The sequence below is a fragment of the Conger conger genome, chromosome 18, assembly GCF_963514075.1.
Source record: "Conger conger chromosome 18, fConCon1.1, whole genome shotgun sequence".
Lineage (NCBI taxonomy): Eukaryota > Metazoa > Chordata > Actinopteri > Anguilliformes > Congridae > Conger > Conger conger.
Genome location: NC_083777.1, coordinates 11,227,787 through 11,245,333, shown reverse-complemented (window position 1 = coordinate 11,245,333; position 17,547 = coordinate 11,227,787). Strand labels below are relative to the sequence as shown.

The window sequence follows — 17,547 nt, the reverse complement described above, 5'->3', positions numbered from 1 at the left end:
TAGTAGTAGGTCATACCCACCTTAAGTCCTTCCATCCCTGGCCTGCCTGAGATTCCTGGCTCGCCTGCCATTCCTGGGTCACCTGGTTTTCCCTTGAAATAGCCAGACCAATCAAAAGGGCACAGTAGTTACCATAGTAACAGGACATTTCCCACATATTTTAGGCTAACAGGTCAGTGTGGCTTTCGTTTCGAAAGGTTTCGAAAGGTTTCGTTTTTATTGAGCATTTATTTAAGATTAAAATTCTCACCGAGTATGCAAAATGATTTTTCACTTTAAAAAAAACACAAGAAAAAAACACATTCTGGGAGGAATTCATGACTTTACCTCTGTTCCCGGGAGGCCGGCCTGCCCTGATTCACCACGATCGCCTTTACTTCCCTTTCATTTAGAGGAGCAGGAGACAAGAAAGAGTCCAGTCAGTAAACATGACGACAATCAGTATAGAAGTATGTCTGCAATCATTAAATGCGTGTGACCATGATCATGTGTGACAACAACCAGTGAACATGTCTTGTAAACAAATGAACAAATCTGTGTGACTGAAATCAGTAAACAAGTGTGTCTGCAATCAGGACACGTGTGACCCCAATCAGTGAACATGTGTGACGACAATCAGTGAACATGTCTGACCACAATTAGTAAACAAGTTTGACCACAATTAGCAAACCTGTGTGACTGCAATCAGTAAACAAGTGTGCCTGCAATCATTAAATGCGTGTGACCACGAACAGTGAACGTGTAAACACAATCCGCAATCAGGAAACATGTTACCACAATCAGTGAACATGTGTGACGACAATCAGTGAACATGTCTGACCACAATTAGTAAACAAGTTTGACCACAATCAGTGAACATGTGTGACCGCAATCAGTAAACAAGTGTGACTACAAACAGTAAACAAGTGAAACCACAATAAATGAAAATGTGTGACCACAATCTGTAACTAAGTGTGACCAGAATCAGTAAACACACATGACCGTAATCATTAATATGTCTGAACGCAATCAGTAAGCATGTGTGACCACAATCAGTAATCATATGTCACAGTGACATAAAAGCATGGACACTACATGTGAAATGGATAATTGAATGCATGTGATAAAGAACAGTAAATGCCAATACAATGCAACAGTACAGAACAGCGCCTTTCTTTTTGGATATAGACTGCCATTGTATAAATTATTCCATTTGAGATGAATCATCATTTCAACAAGAAAACATTGTGAATACATCATACAGTAGAGCATATCGAGAGAATCTCCAGAGAAGAAAATGTCCAAAGTTTTTTCTTCTTAAGGAAGTGGTCCAAAACCAAGCGGCCAATATTCAGCCAAAAAAGGGATCCCGTTCTAAACAGTGATTGGGAGACAGAAAGTCACAACAAGGCGGTTTTTGATTTCCAAATTGCAGCGATGAATGGACAAAGGTCACACGACCGGGGATTTCATTTCATTCAAATCCTCAGAGAATTAAATCATTTTAGACTTGTCATCTACCAAAATAATTTTCCACTCCGAACTTGTGTCATTCAGAAAGGAGTCAGAACACAGCCAAGCTAACTTTTAGCAATTACAAAAAGTTAAATCATTGTTAAGAAAACAATACTGACCTTCAATCCAGGTTGTCCATGTGTCCCTGACTCCCCAGGAACTCCCCTCTCACCCTTTAGCAATAAGAACACAATAATACATTCTTTTAATACAACTTTTTTAAACACCAATATTTTTACACTTCTCAAAATTGGGACTGCTTAATGCCATTTCTATGCATTCTGTCAGTTTGGGAACAAGGCTGGCGCAAGGCCTTTTTCTGGAGCGCTGTTGTAGCAGTCACCGCCATCCACATACAGTATGTTACAACTTGAGTGTTATCAGTTTTGAAACAGTGTGTGCAAACATTTGCAAACTGGGCCGTAGAAATGCAGTCTTTTTGGTGGTTGAGCCTGACTGAGAAATAAATTGTCCATTGAATGCCAAAAGGAATGTAAAAATCACCGTGGGAAGAGTTGTGAAGTAAACTTGGTATAAAAAAAATGCTTGTTAGCAATTCCAAATAACTGCAATATGCCCCATGCATGATATATTCTATAGTGGTGTCAACAGATACTTGATCGCAGTAGTTGAAAATGAATCCACATGCATCCATCTTACATGTATGTAGCTCCACCTGCTGAGTAGTCCACTGCATTGCAACACACACATCATTTGTGCTAAATGTATGATTAATTGAGATTAGTAATGTACTACAATGTGTTGATTCATTTAAGAAATAGCATAAGAAATAACATATTAAGAAATAGCTGGAAAAACTGGCTCCATGAACCTTCACAGACAGTAAAAAGTGTTAAATCAACACTTGGTTCTGCATACATATGGTTCTGCTCTGGTCCAGCATAGGACCATACAGAGAAGAATTAACACTGGACATTACTGTGCATGGAGTCTGAAGTCGGTCTGTGTTGATAACCGGAAGGCTGTGACCTGGTGAAAGGTCAACTTTCACCTTCTAAGCACAGGACCAGAGCAAAGCTAAAAGATCCTGCATAGAATGCCTTTAAATACCATCATGAGCGCTGCGGGCTGAAGTGATGGTCAGCATCAGCACATGCATGTGTGCTTTCCCCCCAACTTCTACAGACGACTGCAGCGATGAGCCCGGCTGGCAGACATATACAATTCAAACTCTGAGAATTTAAAAAGGAATGGAAAATGGTTACAAAATTACAAAAGCACTTACCGATGAGCCTGCTGCACCCCTGGATCCCTTTTCTCCGGGCAAACCAGGCTCACCCTTCAGAAAGAAAACATCAGACAAAACTTAAGGTACCACTGTCCATACTGTAGTTCCACCTATAGCAGCATTTTTTTATATACGAAGATGTGGTCTGTACTTGACTGGGTAATAAATCTAGGTGTAATTATTATATCATTATTAAGAGGTTTCTTTTGGTTTCATTGCCATCATAATAATAATAATACTTTTTTAGGCACCAAAAGATGTGCCTCACATTGTCCATTATGAACTGTTACCTAAACAAAAATGGAATTAAATATTAAGCAGAGAGCAGTAAAGACTACTGCCACAGTTAAATGCACACACACACACATTCACACACATACACACACATTCACACACATACACACACATGCACAGATTGGTCACAATAACACAGTGATGCTGAGGAGCCAAAGGATCGTGGGAGAAAACGGATCTCACCTTGAGTCCAGTCCGGCCCTCATTCCCCGGCATGCCACGCATTCCCTAGAAACAAGCAGAGAGAGCACGGCCAACCAGGCTTTACACCAATGAGGAGCATTCCCACAAAATCCATCAACCAATCATTAGGAACACGTGAATGCAGCCACACCAACTAATCTTGCACTACAAAAACCAAAACATACGTCAATCTGAGCAAGTATTTTAGTCTCATACTGTGTTTAGACTTAGACAATTTTATTTTGATGAATTTCTTTGCTAAATAAAACAAAAATAATGCTAATGAGGTGAGATAATTTGACTCATTCCAATTTCAAACAAGCAAATATTTTCTACAGATGTATTTTGCAACAATCTTTGATACATTTCAACCCCTCCCCGTCCACCCTCCCCCTGGAAATGGTCTGTAGGGTATCGGGTATAAACAAGCATTCAACAAGCACAATCAGGACCTGTTGCAAAAGCACTTGATCTGAAGACCTTTATTGAGCTGTTCATTGCAATGATGATTTTTCCATGAGCTCTCCTCTAGTAACAATGCATTCATTTACTAGATGCTGGAGGAAAGGGTATTGCCAGGTTCCTAATGCTACAATATATAATCCCGATAAGGGGGTTGCAATACATATTTGCTGATATAGTGATGTGGGGATACATTTTGAAAAGGCTTCTGAAAAACATCACTATTCAAAACATCATTAAGTGCATTGGTTATTCATTGTAGACAGGACAATTAGCATAATAGTCACTGTTTTGAAAGAACCACTTGAAAGAAATGAGTCCTGATGTTTGTGGTTTTGCTCTTCCCGTTTTTGAGGACTGTGAGCGCTGGTGCTGAGTGTACAGGAATGTGCCCTGCAGCCGAGGAGCCACACGCTCGAATGTGACCGAAAGAGACCATGTAACTGAGAGAGGAGGAGAAATTGAGCATTTCAGGGTTAGGACTATGGTTAGGGTTAGGGTTAGGATTAGGGTTAGGTTTTGGGATAGGGCAGCTCCAGCAGGGTAGCCGAACACTTGAGCATTTAAGTGGTGGATTGGGGTCAAATCTGACTAAAGCGCTGACCCTCTATACAGCAATGCACCCTTCAGTCTGGAATTCCACCATGATCCCACAGGCGAGCACCCTAACTAGCCATAGAACCAGCAAGTGTGAGGGGCTTCAGCCAGCCCAGATTCCCCTCTTTTAGTCTTCTAGGGCCTGTTTCATGAAGCATGATTAAGGAGTTAGCCAGATAACTGCACAAAGTAAAATAGCTCATTTTACTTCAATACATGTTCCAGGTATCCAGCTATAACATATGTTCATGCAGCTATACCATAAATATGCCCTGAGAATGGAAAAAGAGTATCAGCTGGATTCATATGTTTCATTACATTACATTATTGACATTTGGCAGACGCTCTTTCACATGCACATCCACTGAATTTATGAAGGATGCATCAGAGTCTTGCAAATGCAATTCAGCATGAGGAGCAAGGGGAGAATAAACAGGAATGCGGAATATTAGAAACGTGCTCGAAGGCTGTTGCTGTAGTACTTGAAAGAGGATAATCACCACTAAACCAAAACCAAGCTGAATCTATTTTTATTCCTGGAACTGGATAATTGTCAGCTTTGAGGATCACTTTCTCTGTAGTAACATCTTCAGAACACCTTCAGTATAGCAGACCTACAAAAACACTTCTGATATACAGTATAGCTATGGCGTTTCAATGGAAATGCAGCTCTATTCTACAATAGTGGAAACTTAGTCAAAAAACATTCTGCTGGGCTGCCAGCACAAGCATGCCCTTTCTAAGCAGGGCCAGTTGCAATATTGATTTCAAGACAACATAGAACCTCTCTTTACATCAGAACACATACAGTATTTTCCTGTATACTGTAGATCCTAACATGCACATTCAACAACATACTCCAATGCATTTGGCATATGTGGCAGCGAGTACATTTTCATTGTTAATTTCCCTTCATGTCAACATTTATCTGTGCAATGGTACCGTACTGAATGTTATCCATAAAATGTAAATCTGGAAAAAGAATTGAAAGGAAGGTTATAGTTTAAAAAAATAGGTTGCCTAATTATTGGTTCTGTCTTCTACGTCTAGAAAGCATTTGGCATGTTTTACTTTGACATATCCACTCAACCTAATGAGAACCAGACCTAACAGTTTGCTTTGGCTTCCCCGAGGGGTGGGGTTGGGGGGGGTTGGAATAGTGGGTGTGGTAAAGGGTTCCATCTCAATACAGATTGGGCCAATTTCCACCAAGAGGCCAAATAACACCAAAAGATACTGTGGAATAATTAATGGGCATTTAAAGTGATGTAATTCTTTTAAGTACTCTGGAAATGTCAGATTTCTGTAAAGTTGTACAAACAGAGTGAGGGTTACACCAAATTCCATTACCATGATGCCAGTGACTTAGAGCACAATTGCATAATAGTGTACTACTGCATGCAGCCATACAATAAAGTAAAAGAAAAACACATGTTGTTTTTGGTTCTAGAGAGAGAAAGCAGTTCTAATATCCTTAAATGTATGTTGGTATTTAATTAAAAGCATCCAGAGGATTCAGTCTTTCAAAGAAAAATATTAAATTTGACAAAGACTTAAGATATTGTTTACATGCAGAAGATTAAAATAAAAACTAGGAAAAACCCAATGCTTATGAATGTGTACTTCCTATCTGAGCCTCCTGATCCAGCAGCCCTGAAAAACACAGACCCACTCTACCCAAAAAAGTCTACCCACGGCTTGTATATTTGCTTTAGTGCCTGCTGGATTGGGCTCTAGTTCAAGTAAAACATGACAATAATCTTTGTTTGTATATCGATTTTTGCATGTAAACTCAACTCTTATGACGGAAAATTGTGAAGCAGTCCATTAGTGACAACAAAGGGAGGAGAAAGCAATGTGCGCACAAATGTTGAATGTCAAATTTATGAATGTGTGGAAAGTGGAAAGGCCAGGACTACTCCCCTCAGTGATACTGAATATATGTATTTAAAAACTGATAATTTATGATGGTGTAACAGCTGTTTTCCTGTGAAAGTTAAGTATAGCTGCAAATCACATTTGTTTTTGCCAAAGTCTGCCATTTTTAAATGTTCATAAGGGGCTCCAATTGCACTGCAATACATATCTGTACACATACTGTGTTTGTCAATCCATTGACATTCCTAAAGTATTTAAAACTCTCAAAGTTGCAATATTGTGCAATGTTTTTCACTACAAAGAAAGGCCACATGTATTTCTCTTTATTATTTGAAACGGTTGCGTGTTGCGAATGGTTTGCCTTACTGTACGTAAAAATCAGTCTAAAAAATAGGAATAGGATTAGGTCCTTGAGAACAGTATAAGTGGGTTATGGAATCACTCACCAGTGGCACAAAGTTGTTAATGTGGGAAAGAACCGCAGCTGAAATCCAGTGTTTAACAGCTGAAGAGTGGGAAAGTCTTCATTTCAGAACCGGCATAATTGCTAGGGGGCTGTATGTTCGATCCCCAAGGCCTAAAAACCTTGTTTTTTTGTGTGAGTGTCAGAGCTGTTAGTGGTCGTGGCAGGAGTGGTTGGTGAGTTGATAATTGGTGGGGCAGAAACCTTTAAACTGATGGTTGGTTTCATTTCATTTCCTTGATTAATGAGTGTGACAACAATCTGACTAATCAATTGCCAAGTAACACCCAGCTTCTTCACAGCATGTTAGGGAGAGTAAGTGGTAAATTAAATTGATAAAAATTCAGTTTAATCAAGTAGGCTACACTTAAAAAATATATACACCACTGTGAACGACTACGTTAGCTTTCGGCAATAGCTAAACATTGTTTAAAATCTGTCCTGGTATTCAGATTTATTTCCATTCTCTTTGAAAAGATTCCCATGGATGACACCTTTTATGGGGAATCATGGTGTTGAACAAAGTTGAAGATGAAAATGGGAGCTGAAACATTTCCGCTCCTCTCAGACATGAGTGTATAAAGTGAAGCCCTGGATTAAAAACATGCATTAGGGCTGAAAGAGGGAGGATGTGAGCGGTATTCCCACAGGGAACATAAATTACTACACGAAGCATCAGAATCAAACCAGATTCGTTGATACATACGAGTGCTCTTGGCAGGCCCGTTTAAAGAAAAAAGCCCCGTGAAATCCATCTGAATGCATTATCTCCCTGCATCCCATCCTCATAAGCACATGTCTTCAATGATACTGGATACCATGAATAAAGTAAGTTTTTTATTTTGTTGGAAGAACACAAAAATAGAAAAATGTGTGGGGATAAACTCTGGGTGACTGATGGGTACCTCGTCTTGGGAGCAATATATTGTGTGGAATATATTATTGTGTTTTTCTGGATGTGTGTTCTTCCCTCTTCATGTGATTGTTAGGTACTCAACACAATTACTGAATTCAAGTTAATTAGGAACATAATGAACAATGCAGGCTTTTAGAGTGAGAAGGAAGTGAGAATTAAAATGACATCATATAGCAATGCATTTGCTTTTACTGGAAGCTACAGCTTCAGTGGAAAGACCTGATGGACGTGTTCCTGCTGAGATGTATTAGAGTGCACAGTAACTTCACCGGGCTTTCAGCCCAATTTTGTGCCAACATGGACAGCATTCACAAGAAATAAGGATCTATCGACTGTTTATTATGAGTGCATCTCAGTGTAGACCTTAACAAAGAATTACCTCATTGTGAGGTAGGTGATATTCAAAAGGAATGTTGGTGCTTTTGGAAGCATCTAATCTTGGCACCCCCTATATCAGTTTACTTTATGTAGATAATATATTATTGTTGAGGGAAATATTAAGCTCTGAATTTCATTTATTGAGGAATTTAAATAGGACATAGCATCAGGGCAGTATGTGGGAATGTGTCCTTAAATAAGTGTGTATCACTGACGCATACATTGATCTCTTGTCCCTCAGAAACTAGTCCCTCAGTTTTCTTTGGGAAATATTGCATTGTGCATCACAGGGACATAGATATGTCAGATCATTCAAATGGAACTAAATATTAAAGTAATTTGTTTACAATACAGACATTTGTGTAAATAAACATAATGTACTGTTTGACCTGGAACGAGTCTTTGTGGCTTGTAAGCGTAGTCTTTCCAAAGCTAGCGAGAGTTATGCAAGGCTAGGTGAAGCTACTTTTCCAAGCGTGTACAAGAAAATAAGAGCGTCCTGGCAGTGATGCTAACTGGAGGCGTAGATCATCACACCACTCTGAATTCAATATTACAAAAAATCACAGGAGATACTCAAATCGCAGTTTCTGAGATGCTCAAACCACCCTGTCTGGCACCAACAATCATTCTACAATCAAAGTCACTTATATCACATTAATTCCCCATTCAGACATTTGGTCAGCTGAACAACAGCTGAGCCTCTTGACCACATCTGCATGCTTTTATGCATTTAGCTGCTGCCCCATGATTGGCTGATTCAATATTTATATTAACAAGCAAGTGTACAGGTCTACCTAATAAAGTGATCACTGAGTGTACTGTATCTTTACAATTACACCAGTTTTTGCTTCAATTGCTCACTTGTTGTGCATTCAGTCCTAGCTTTTTTTCAGATTTTATTTTGTATTCTCATTGTAAAGCATCTTTCTGAGCACCTCTGTAAAAAGCAGAATGCAAATAAAACGTAATTGTATTTAACTGAATTAATGTATTTAGCGTATTTAGCTAAACCACCTGGAGTCGGTGCAATTTATCTGCTAATAATGATAATGTGACACAGATGTTTGGCAATTCAAAGGGTTTCTTTCCCGAGGGACCCTTAAAAAAGTATGGAACATCATGTAAAATAACTCGACTTAAGTTTCTAAATCTTCACTCAGTCTGCTTGGAACAAATTAAAAGCTATTCCTCTGACCTCTGATCGAAGAACCTGAATCACATGAAAGATTACAACTTTTACAAATGAAAGAGGTCCACCACATCTGTGCTTTCCTAAAATAACTCCACAGGTGCCACTGGGTGGAAGAAACGTTTAATACTGTCCAGACTAAAATGGAGATGGTGACTCCACATTTGTGCTGTAGGAAAGCAGTGTCAACAAATAACTCTCCATTCTTTTCCACTCAATCTGCTTTTACCATTTCTGATATTTTTTTGGACACTTAGATTACACTGAGAAACTTTTTCCTAGATTACTGGGAAATTATTCATAGAAAGAATCAACTCCATATAAATATTGTTTTGACTGTTCCTTGCAAAAGAAAATCCATGGAATCAATATTACATATTGTACTTCATCTGCATGAGAATTTCATTTAAATAAGATGTGGCAAATTAGAGAATAGCTACTTGGATTGGATTTAAAGATGCCATTTGTTCTTGGCTCACACAAATTGGCCTCTGCAGCTCTGAACTAAAACTAGCATACATGCAGCTGTTTCCCTGTCATAACTCTACATCTTTACTTTTCTCAATATTAGTAACTTCACACTGTGCATGCTAACTAATGAGTCTGTGCTGACTGAAATAAAAACTATTGTATCAAAGCAAGCTGTCAAGGGTGAAGAGTGCTCTCCAAGTGTGTAAGTGACAGTTTTGTCACTTGGCTTTGTTTCCAAAAGTAAATAGACACAGATGTTCATTTCTGAATGTGCCAATAAATGTACAACAAATTCCTTCAAATACTGCCTGCCTTTCTGCAATCACATCACGACAAATGCAAAAGAATGAAAAATCGGGGGCATTTATGTGAAAAGCCATATATCAGCTTTCAGAAACAAAAGTATGCATCATATCGCCTGTCTGACCTCTAGTGTGCCCAGCCAGTGAGGCACATACTTGCAAATGAAGATCCAGGTGAGACAAAATTAATTATGTACTGTATGTACAGTAAGCAAAATGTCCATAGCAACAATTCAACCTTTCAAATGACCTCTTCCACTGTATGTTTAGATGAGCATTAGCCACAGCTCTACAGCCACACACTCACCATGGCAATCTAACAGTACACAGATTAGACTGGAGTTAGCTGGGAACCCCCTTGCCACCTAGCAACAGAAAAACCAATAATTCAAGAAACAACTGTATCAATCAAACTGAAATGAAGCATCTATGATTCACCAAGCATGCACTAGCCATCTGTAATCCAAACTGCTGTCTGGGAATTCAGAGCTCTCCTATCTGGCATCAGAGACAGCTGAATTCTCCAAAGTCAGAGTCACCTTTCAAAGTGTTGGAGTGAGAAGCTGTAAATTGATTGGTTGAGTGTGGTGCACTGTGGGTATTGTAGTTCTGCAAGCTCTCCATAGCTACTGTAATATACTCATATGATACCGGCAGCCTATACAGTATTAGTGCAATTATAGTGAGTATAGCTGGCTCTATACAATGCTTATATAGTATAGTAATTATGCATTTATTTTATTGAATATGATCTATATAATATATGTATCATGTGTTGTGATCACTACTTAGCAATGGTTCCATAGGGCATTCATAATATATCATTGCCAATGAGATCAAAGAGAGTGGAAAAATAGTTTCCACCATTGTGTAATGTGACAACTGACTTCATCCAGATGTTTGCTGTTTGTGATTAAAAAAATAAAGAGCCACTTTCCTTCTTGGTCTAATGGGAGATGTACCATAACTTAACACTAGAAATACCAGAGCTGATGCCATTGGGCATTTGGAATTTAAAATTAAAATGACTAAAACGCCATAAATGCAATACCCTCTTCCTTCCATTACGTCCTGAATAGTTGGGCTCAAAATAAGTCAGTAAGTCAATCGGTAAATACAGACAGTTCATAAAAATTCCCCAGCCAGCTAACAGGCACAGGTACTGGTACCCAGATGTGTGTGAAGTGCTCTCTTCCAGCAAACTATTCAGCAACTGAATGAATGCCTTTATGTGAATTGCACAAGCAATCACTATACAAGCTATTTTTGCACAGACTATAACCAAACAAGACTACTTCATTGCATTTGAAAGATGAAGATTATAAAGACTGTAGTTGGGGATGAATAATTGCGGACATTGTAGTTATAGAAATTATAGGATTATAAGTCCATGGAGATACTGCCACCAACATATTTTTGGTTTTGCTTTGAATTTACTCTAAATCTACTACATTACGATGATACATCAAGACAACTGTGTGAAATGCAACAGATTTGTGTGCTGCTCCTGCTCAAGCAAACCAAATATCAACACTCTGTGGAACTGATGAGTAAGTGGGGTGAGACAGTGCACTCTGGGGAACTGATGAGTAGGAGGAGATAGACAGTGCACTCTGTGAAATTGATGAGTAAGAGGAGAGAGAGTGTGTGTAACAGGAATGGAGAAGCATGCTGAATTCATTAAGACTGAAGAAATTACTTTTTTAAAATATTGCATTTTGTAATCCTTAGGCTACTTCAATTCAACATTTGGTTTCATAATCTTTATGAAATAGGTTGCTGTGCGAGCAGAAATGTATGAAAACACTTACTGGAAGTCCCTCCCGCCCTTCCATACCAGGGTTGCCAGGCGTCCCAGCTTCTCCCTGGCATGACAAACATGGCAGAGAAGGCAAGCATTAACAAAACTCCATCTGGTACATATTCACCATACATATTCTTCATGTAGGCCCCCCTCAGTGTATTCTGATAAACTGAAGTTGTACAAAAGGACAGTCCCTATGTAGCATCAATTTTGTCATTGTAATTTGATGTATTCTTCTACTGTTTTAGATTTTATGCAGATGTTGTGTTGTTGTTTTTTTTTAAAGCTTTCATGAATCATTTATTGTTTGTTCTACTGTATGCAGTTTGTGCTTCAACAACTGTATAAAAGGTGCATTATAAATACAGTTATTACTTATATTATTGTTAAGTGGGAAGAACTTAATAAAATCCACTGGTCAGTGGCACCAATTTGGTTGTTTAACAAATTATATTTATTTATTAACATTTATTTTCCCCAAAAAAATGTGACAGTGACATTTTTGCATCAAAAGATAAATAAATAAATAAATATATATTTTTAAAACACTTTATTGAGGCTCTCTGGGATTACCTGAAAAGCTAACAAGGCAGCCAAAGTCTGCAGAAGTTCTCCAATGTGTTTGGTGCAACCTACCAGCTGATTTTCTCATAACACAGGACAGTACACAGGTACCTAAGTGGACTGGTATGGTTTTAAAGACAGGTGGGTCACCACTCTTTTTAATCAATTTTTCAATATTTAAAACTGTTCATTTCATTACTTTTGAAAGATCTTATATAAAACAGAGGATCAAATCAAATGGTCATGAACAGCCCAAGGAAACAAGTAACAAGGGCCAGCGGTTGGGAAAGACCTGGAAACAGCTATTGTAACTTAGCTGAACAGGAAGCACAGGAAACAAATGGGGTTGGCCCGCTGCAGCAGCTGTATCCACAGGTGGGCTAGCGCTAAGCGCTACCTGCGTGTCTGCTGTTGGGCTTCTGCCAAACAAAGTGTGCGGACCCCTGCGCCAGATCTACGAGTGGGCTTCCGAGCCTGGCCCTCAAAGCCTAGATTTTTTAACAGACATTTCCGGAAGTTCTGGAAGACTTGGTAAAGCCTCGCTCATGATCTTTCGAAAGATTTATCAAACTCAGGACAAACCTTCCGGCCGTGGCTTCCTGGCACTCCATCCTTCCCATCAAGCCCAGGGTGTCCCTGAGGGAGAAGAGAAGAAGAGAACAAGAAGAACGATTGAGAGGTTTTCACATCTTCATTACCGGCGATTCCCAGGAAACCTGTCACAGAATGTCATACTATACATACGCGTGGGCCAGGATAGCCAGGTGTTCCTGCGAGTCCTCTGCTTCCTTTTTCACCCTGTTGTCATAGCAACACGTAACAAGACCAAAAAAACACCAACACATAAATAAAACACACCACCATAGAATGTCTGCCTACATAATGTTTTGTGTTATGTAAAATGTTAATGATTGAGTATTATGTATTTATGTCAGAACTAAAGTCTACTGCTTCCTCAAATGCATTAGAAAACAGTTGCTAAGCACTATCTGGCTTGAATTGAAGCTTGAATTTCATTTCTGTACTGCAAGTGGCAAGTAATTTCACCAGCAGTGAACATGTAGGTGTCAGTATGTTATAATGTTATGTAATGTTTTATGTTACGGTTTTATTCCATACTGACATTCTTTCCTGCTTTGCCTGGAAATCCTTGATCACCTCGAAGGCCAATAGATCCCTGAAACATTTCAAACATATTCATTAGACTTTATAAAACATTTGAAATTTGAATAAGGATATAGCATTTTTAACCCAGTTAAAATATCTAGTCTTCCTCTCTATCATTTGTGAGAGAAAAGTTTAGTGTAAGTAGTTTTCTCCACCAATGCTCACAAAGAATAGCACTAGCCAGTCCTGTGGCCTTTATTCCTCAATATCACAGATCAATACTAGCTGCTAAGTAACCAACTGAATAGTACCAGGGAATTAAAATAATGGAAGGCTTAGAAGGCAAGCTCAAAGTACCTGTGATTACGTGATCGATCGATCAATCGATACATAGAGATAGTTTATTATCTATTATTACAGTGTACACCCAACATCACGTTTGCAAGGGGAGTGCATGCTGTTTTAGCTCCAAAACTGACAGAGGGGGTTGCAAGAGCAGGCACAGGCAGGCAATACAGGACAAAAACAGGAGTTAAATATAAAGAGGTTGGATATCAGACCCTCCCTAAACATCAAGAAATAGTGCCCCTCCTTTTTTAAAGTATCTATGGCACATAAATCGTAAGTGGACTGAATTACTTCACCATATTCCGTCATGTAAAGACCAGTGTTGCTCAATGCCTACACCCGAATGGCTATAATTTTACTGAACTGTTCTGTACTGTAAGTACAATTAGGGACAGGATATTTTGTTGTACTGTGCTGTTTTTCTTTGGAAGGATACAGGGTAATTCCCCTGGATTTACTGCAGACAGTACATTATTATTGCTGGATTAGTCTTGGAAACGCTTGTCTGCTTTTATCCACTCAGAAGATTCAATTTATTCAGTTTTCATTTTGCCATAATTATACATCATTCTGCAACTGTGCATGATAAATGAACATAGACATGCTAATTTACCTGCAGTAAAGTTACAACCATTTAAGACATTTGTGGGATATGAAATTAACTAGGCATGCCGTACCTTTTCACCTGGAGGTCCCTGGGGCCCAGGTAACCCAGGAACACCTGGCTTTCCCTAAAAAAAAAAGAGTGAATAAGTATTAAAGCAACAGTTACAGCAATTGATTTCATGTAATGTCTAAAGGATTAAAAGAAAACAACCAAAAACATGAAAGTGGATTCAAATGTTCAAAACTGTAAGTATGATGATATCCCAAAAGGCATACTTAAATCTTGCTTTGTACAAAGCAGCTTACAGTGTCATGTAAGATTGAGGCAGTGGTGAATCTTCCAAAAAATATAAATTCGTAGAGTGTTGGAAATTTGCCAATTTTCCAAAACACATGGAAAAAATATTTATCTGCATGACACAGCTGATATCTAAAGCATGTGGAAATGCTGTACAGTAGGTATTTTTGTATACAGTATGCTAAGATTATTAAAAGTATTTCCTGAATTATTATGCACATTATTATCAGTATTTCATGCGAGTAGTCTAGTGTGTTTGAACATATTTGCCGGTGTAATAAATGTGTTTCACATATTTATTACACCTCAAAATTAATTTACTTTTCAGCCTTCCTACCGAGTCACCAGTCCCTCCCGTTTCACCAGGGAAGCCAGGCTCTCCTCGCTGGCCCTGAAAGGAAAGGTCACATGGTGTGCTCACAAGGACTCTATGGACTCCAGAGAACAACATTACTACCACCTCAAAACCTCCAACAGTGTTATACCTGTACGCCTGGTAGACCCTGGAGACCAGGACTGCCTCTTCCACCAGGGATTCCCTGCAGAAAAAAAGAATACATAAAAATATAAATACGCATGAATAAATATTTCACCATGACAAACTATGAACAACGATGATGTTCTACTTCAACAAACAGCTGCTGTTTCAGGGGTTGTTTACCATCTAGTGGTAAAACAGAGGAAGTGTTGGCTTTTGGGGAGCAGCGTGGTCAATCCAGGGGGTATGGGGGGAGGAAACAAAAATGTTTCTGATACTGAGAATACCATGACTGTAGCTCAAACAGCATGGATATGCACACATCTATGCCCTGAAATGTTGAATGCCCTCCCCCTTGTGGACTACAATAGTCCACAGTATGTATTCACACACAGTAGAGAGTTTGATTCAGAGTAATTTGCAATGAGGGAGCTGAGGAATTAATCAATAAAAAATAAAAATAAAACATTGGGTAATGCGAACATCTGTTAATGCTGGGCTTTCTGGGAGTTCATTTCCACTTTAATTTTAACAATATGCTTATGAGAATAAAATGACATATGTAAATGGAGTTATCATAAGAAGTTTCATATCATTGGTCTTTGCACTGTCCAGGGTCACTTAAAGTATGGTGAATAAGGTACTATATCTGCATTCTTTTTTCACTTCTGTACTTAGTTCAGGGTTTGTTCTTTAATCCTATTTAAGTGAATTATGTTGCTCGGACCACAAGTAGCTTCTTTGACTTTCCCGTTTATGTGCACTAGTAGTGAGCAAAGAAATTCTTCCATTGCTTTGATGTGGTGCTTACAGACCGTACTTTTATAATCATGCCATCGCCAAGTTCAAGCTGCCTCATAACTTAAAATATCAAGTAAACACATGAAAATATGCCATATTAATTAATGAGCATGAGAGCCTTTGTTCCACTGCTGCGACAGAACAGGGAAGCACAGGCCCCAAAGTATGGACAGCTACACTTGCTGAGAATGATACAATTAATGTAACCTTATTGTAGAGTGTTACCTTATCTTACTTTGCACTTCAGGACCACCATAATAAATACAAAGAGTGTAGATTTGCAAGAAGATGCTTAAACTCTACTGCTGTAATCAGCCAATAAGAACACAACAGGCAGCAGTATAAAACTTGGGTTCTGCTAATAAAGGATCCTTGTTGCTAAAGCCAGGGACATTGTATATTATTATGCAATGCCCTGAGATAACTGGACATGAAAACATGTGCTTATACTCAGAGCTAGCCTACTGCCAAACACAGTCATAAAAGAGAAGGCTGTTGAACATTGTTAGCTCCATATTAAGATCATTATTTTCTGTATAATTATGGAGTTTTATTACACAGTTAAATAAACCCACTAGAGCCATTTAGTGAGAAAGCGATCATATTTTGTAAGCGATCATATTTTGTAGCCACATAAACGTCTTGAAATCGTGGAACTGCCCACATACAGGATGTGAGGTCTACAGTATGCTGGTCACAGCTGTCCTAGCCTGTGGAGGAAGATGGCATTGTTTTTCTTACTCATCTGTAGAAAATGCAGAATCTGAGAATGTTAACCTTCCACATTTAATGTCCCCCCCGGTTGTTTAAAACAATAGTGCCCTTGACTTTTGTGAAAGGGCTGCTGTGATGCACGGTTTATTGCACAGGGTCGAGAGGTCAGGCTGCGTATCCACTTGCCAAAGTTTAAATGCCATGCGGATTGCCAGAATAATGATTCCTCCTATTTATAGAGACAGCCTCGGAAAATCACAGACCACGGCCTCAATTCCTGAGTGTATATTTGGAAAAAAACGTTTTGGAATGCATATGATAATGAAGTAGTAGAAGTAAAAGTAGACTGAGAAACCGTAAAAAGGAAGGCTCTTTGTAAAGACTTGAAACTATTGCTACTGGCGGTACTCTCTGCATGTATCAAACAGACGAACTTAGCAAACAACTAGCAAATGTTTCAGGTTTAAATAGTAATATGCAGAGTGACTTTGAAGTTGAGGAATTGGTCTTGTCGGCATCAGCGGTTTGCAGGATTTAATCGTTATTTTGTCACTTCAGTTGTGATATTTATTAATGTGATAAGCTACTCCGCTACTTCAATACATATCCACTGCTGCGAATTAATAATATTTACATATTCTGTGCGAGCTGCACTGGACCTGAAGCACAATAATGTATAATAGGTTGAATGTGCGATCAGAGCCATTATGTCCAGTGAAATTTCCTGTGGGACGGTAATATGGGGAATCCCCAAGGAATATAAAACTGCCTTTGTCAACATCTTTAGGCTTGCAGTTCTCTCTGCTTTTCTACAGAATGAGTCAGCATTTCATTAATGACATAGGGAAGAGCACAAGAAGATTCAGTTCCGGGTTCACCAGCCCAATCAGAAAACGGATCAATAGATCAATATACTTTTATCTTTGCACCATTACCCTACACCTCATT

The 17,547-nt window shown here is 38.8% G+C and overlaps 1 protein-coding gene across 2 annotated transcripts in view; it reads right to left on the bottom strand.

Moving 5' to 3' along the window:
- col21a1 (collagen, type XXI, alpha 1) overlaps nt 1-17,547 on the bottom strand; it is a 52,664-nt gene that overhangs the window by 15,115 nt on the left and 20,002 nt on the right. For both annotated transcript variants that reach the window (XR_009706411.1, XM_061228704.1), the window contains exons 10-21: nt 15,092-15,145; nt 14,944-14,997; nt 14,380-14,433; nt 13,371-13,424; nt 12,992-13,045; nt 12,830-12,883; nt 11,691-11,744; nt 3,221-3,265; nt 2,741-2,794; nt 1,614-1,667; nt 328-381; nt 21-92 (exon numbers count right to left, since the gene is read on the bottom strand). Coding sequence is in view for 1 of the 2 variants with exons in the window: in XM_061228704.1 (XP_061084688.1) it covers nt 21-92; nt 328-381; nt 1,614-1,667; nt 2,741-2,794; nt 3,221-3,265; nt 11,691-11,744; nt 12,830-12,883; nt 12,992-13,045; nt 13,371-13,424; nt 14,380-14,433; nt 14,944-14,997; nt 15,092-15,145 (657 nt within the window). In the remaining variant the exon portion in view is untranslated. The remainder of the gene's footprint in view (nt 1-20; nt 93-327; nt 382-1,613; nt 1,668-2,740; nt 2,795-3,220; nt 3,266-11,690; nt 11,745-12,829; nt 12,884-12,991; nt 13,046-13,370; nt 13,425-14,379; nt 14,434-14,943; nt 14,998-15,091; nt 15,146-17,547) is intronic.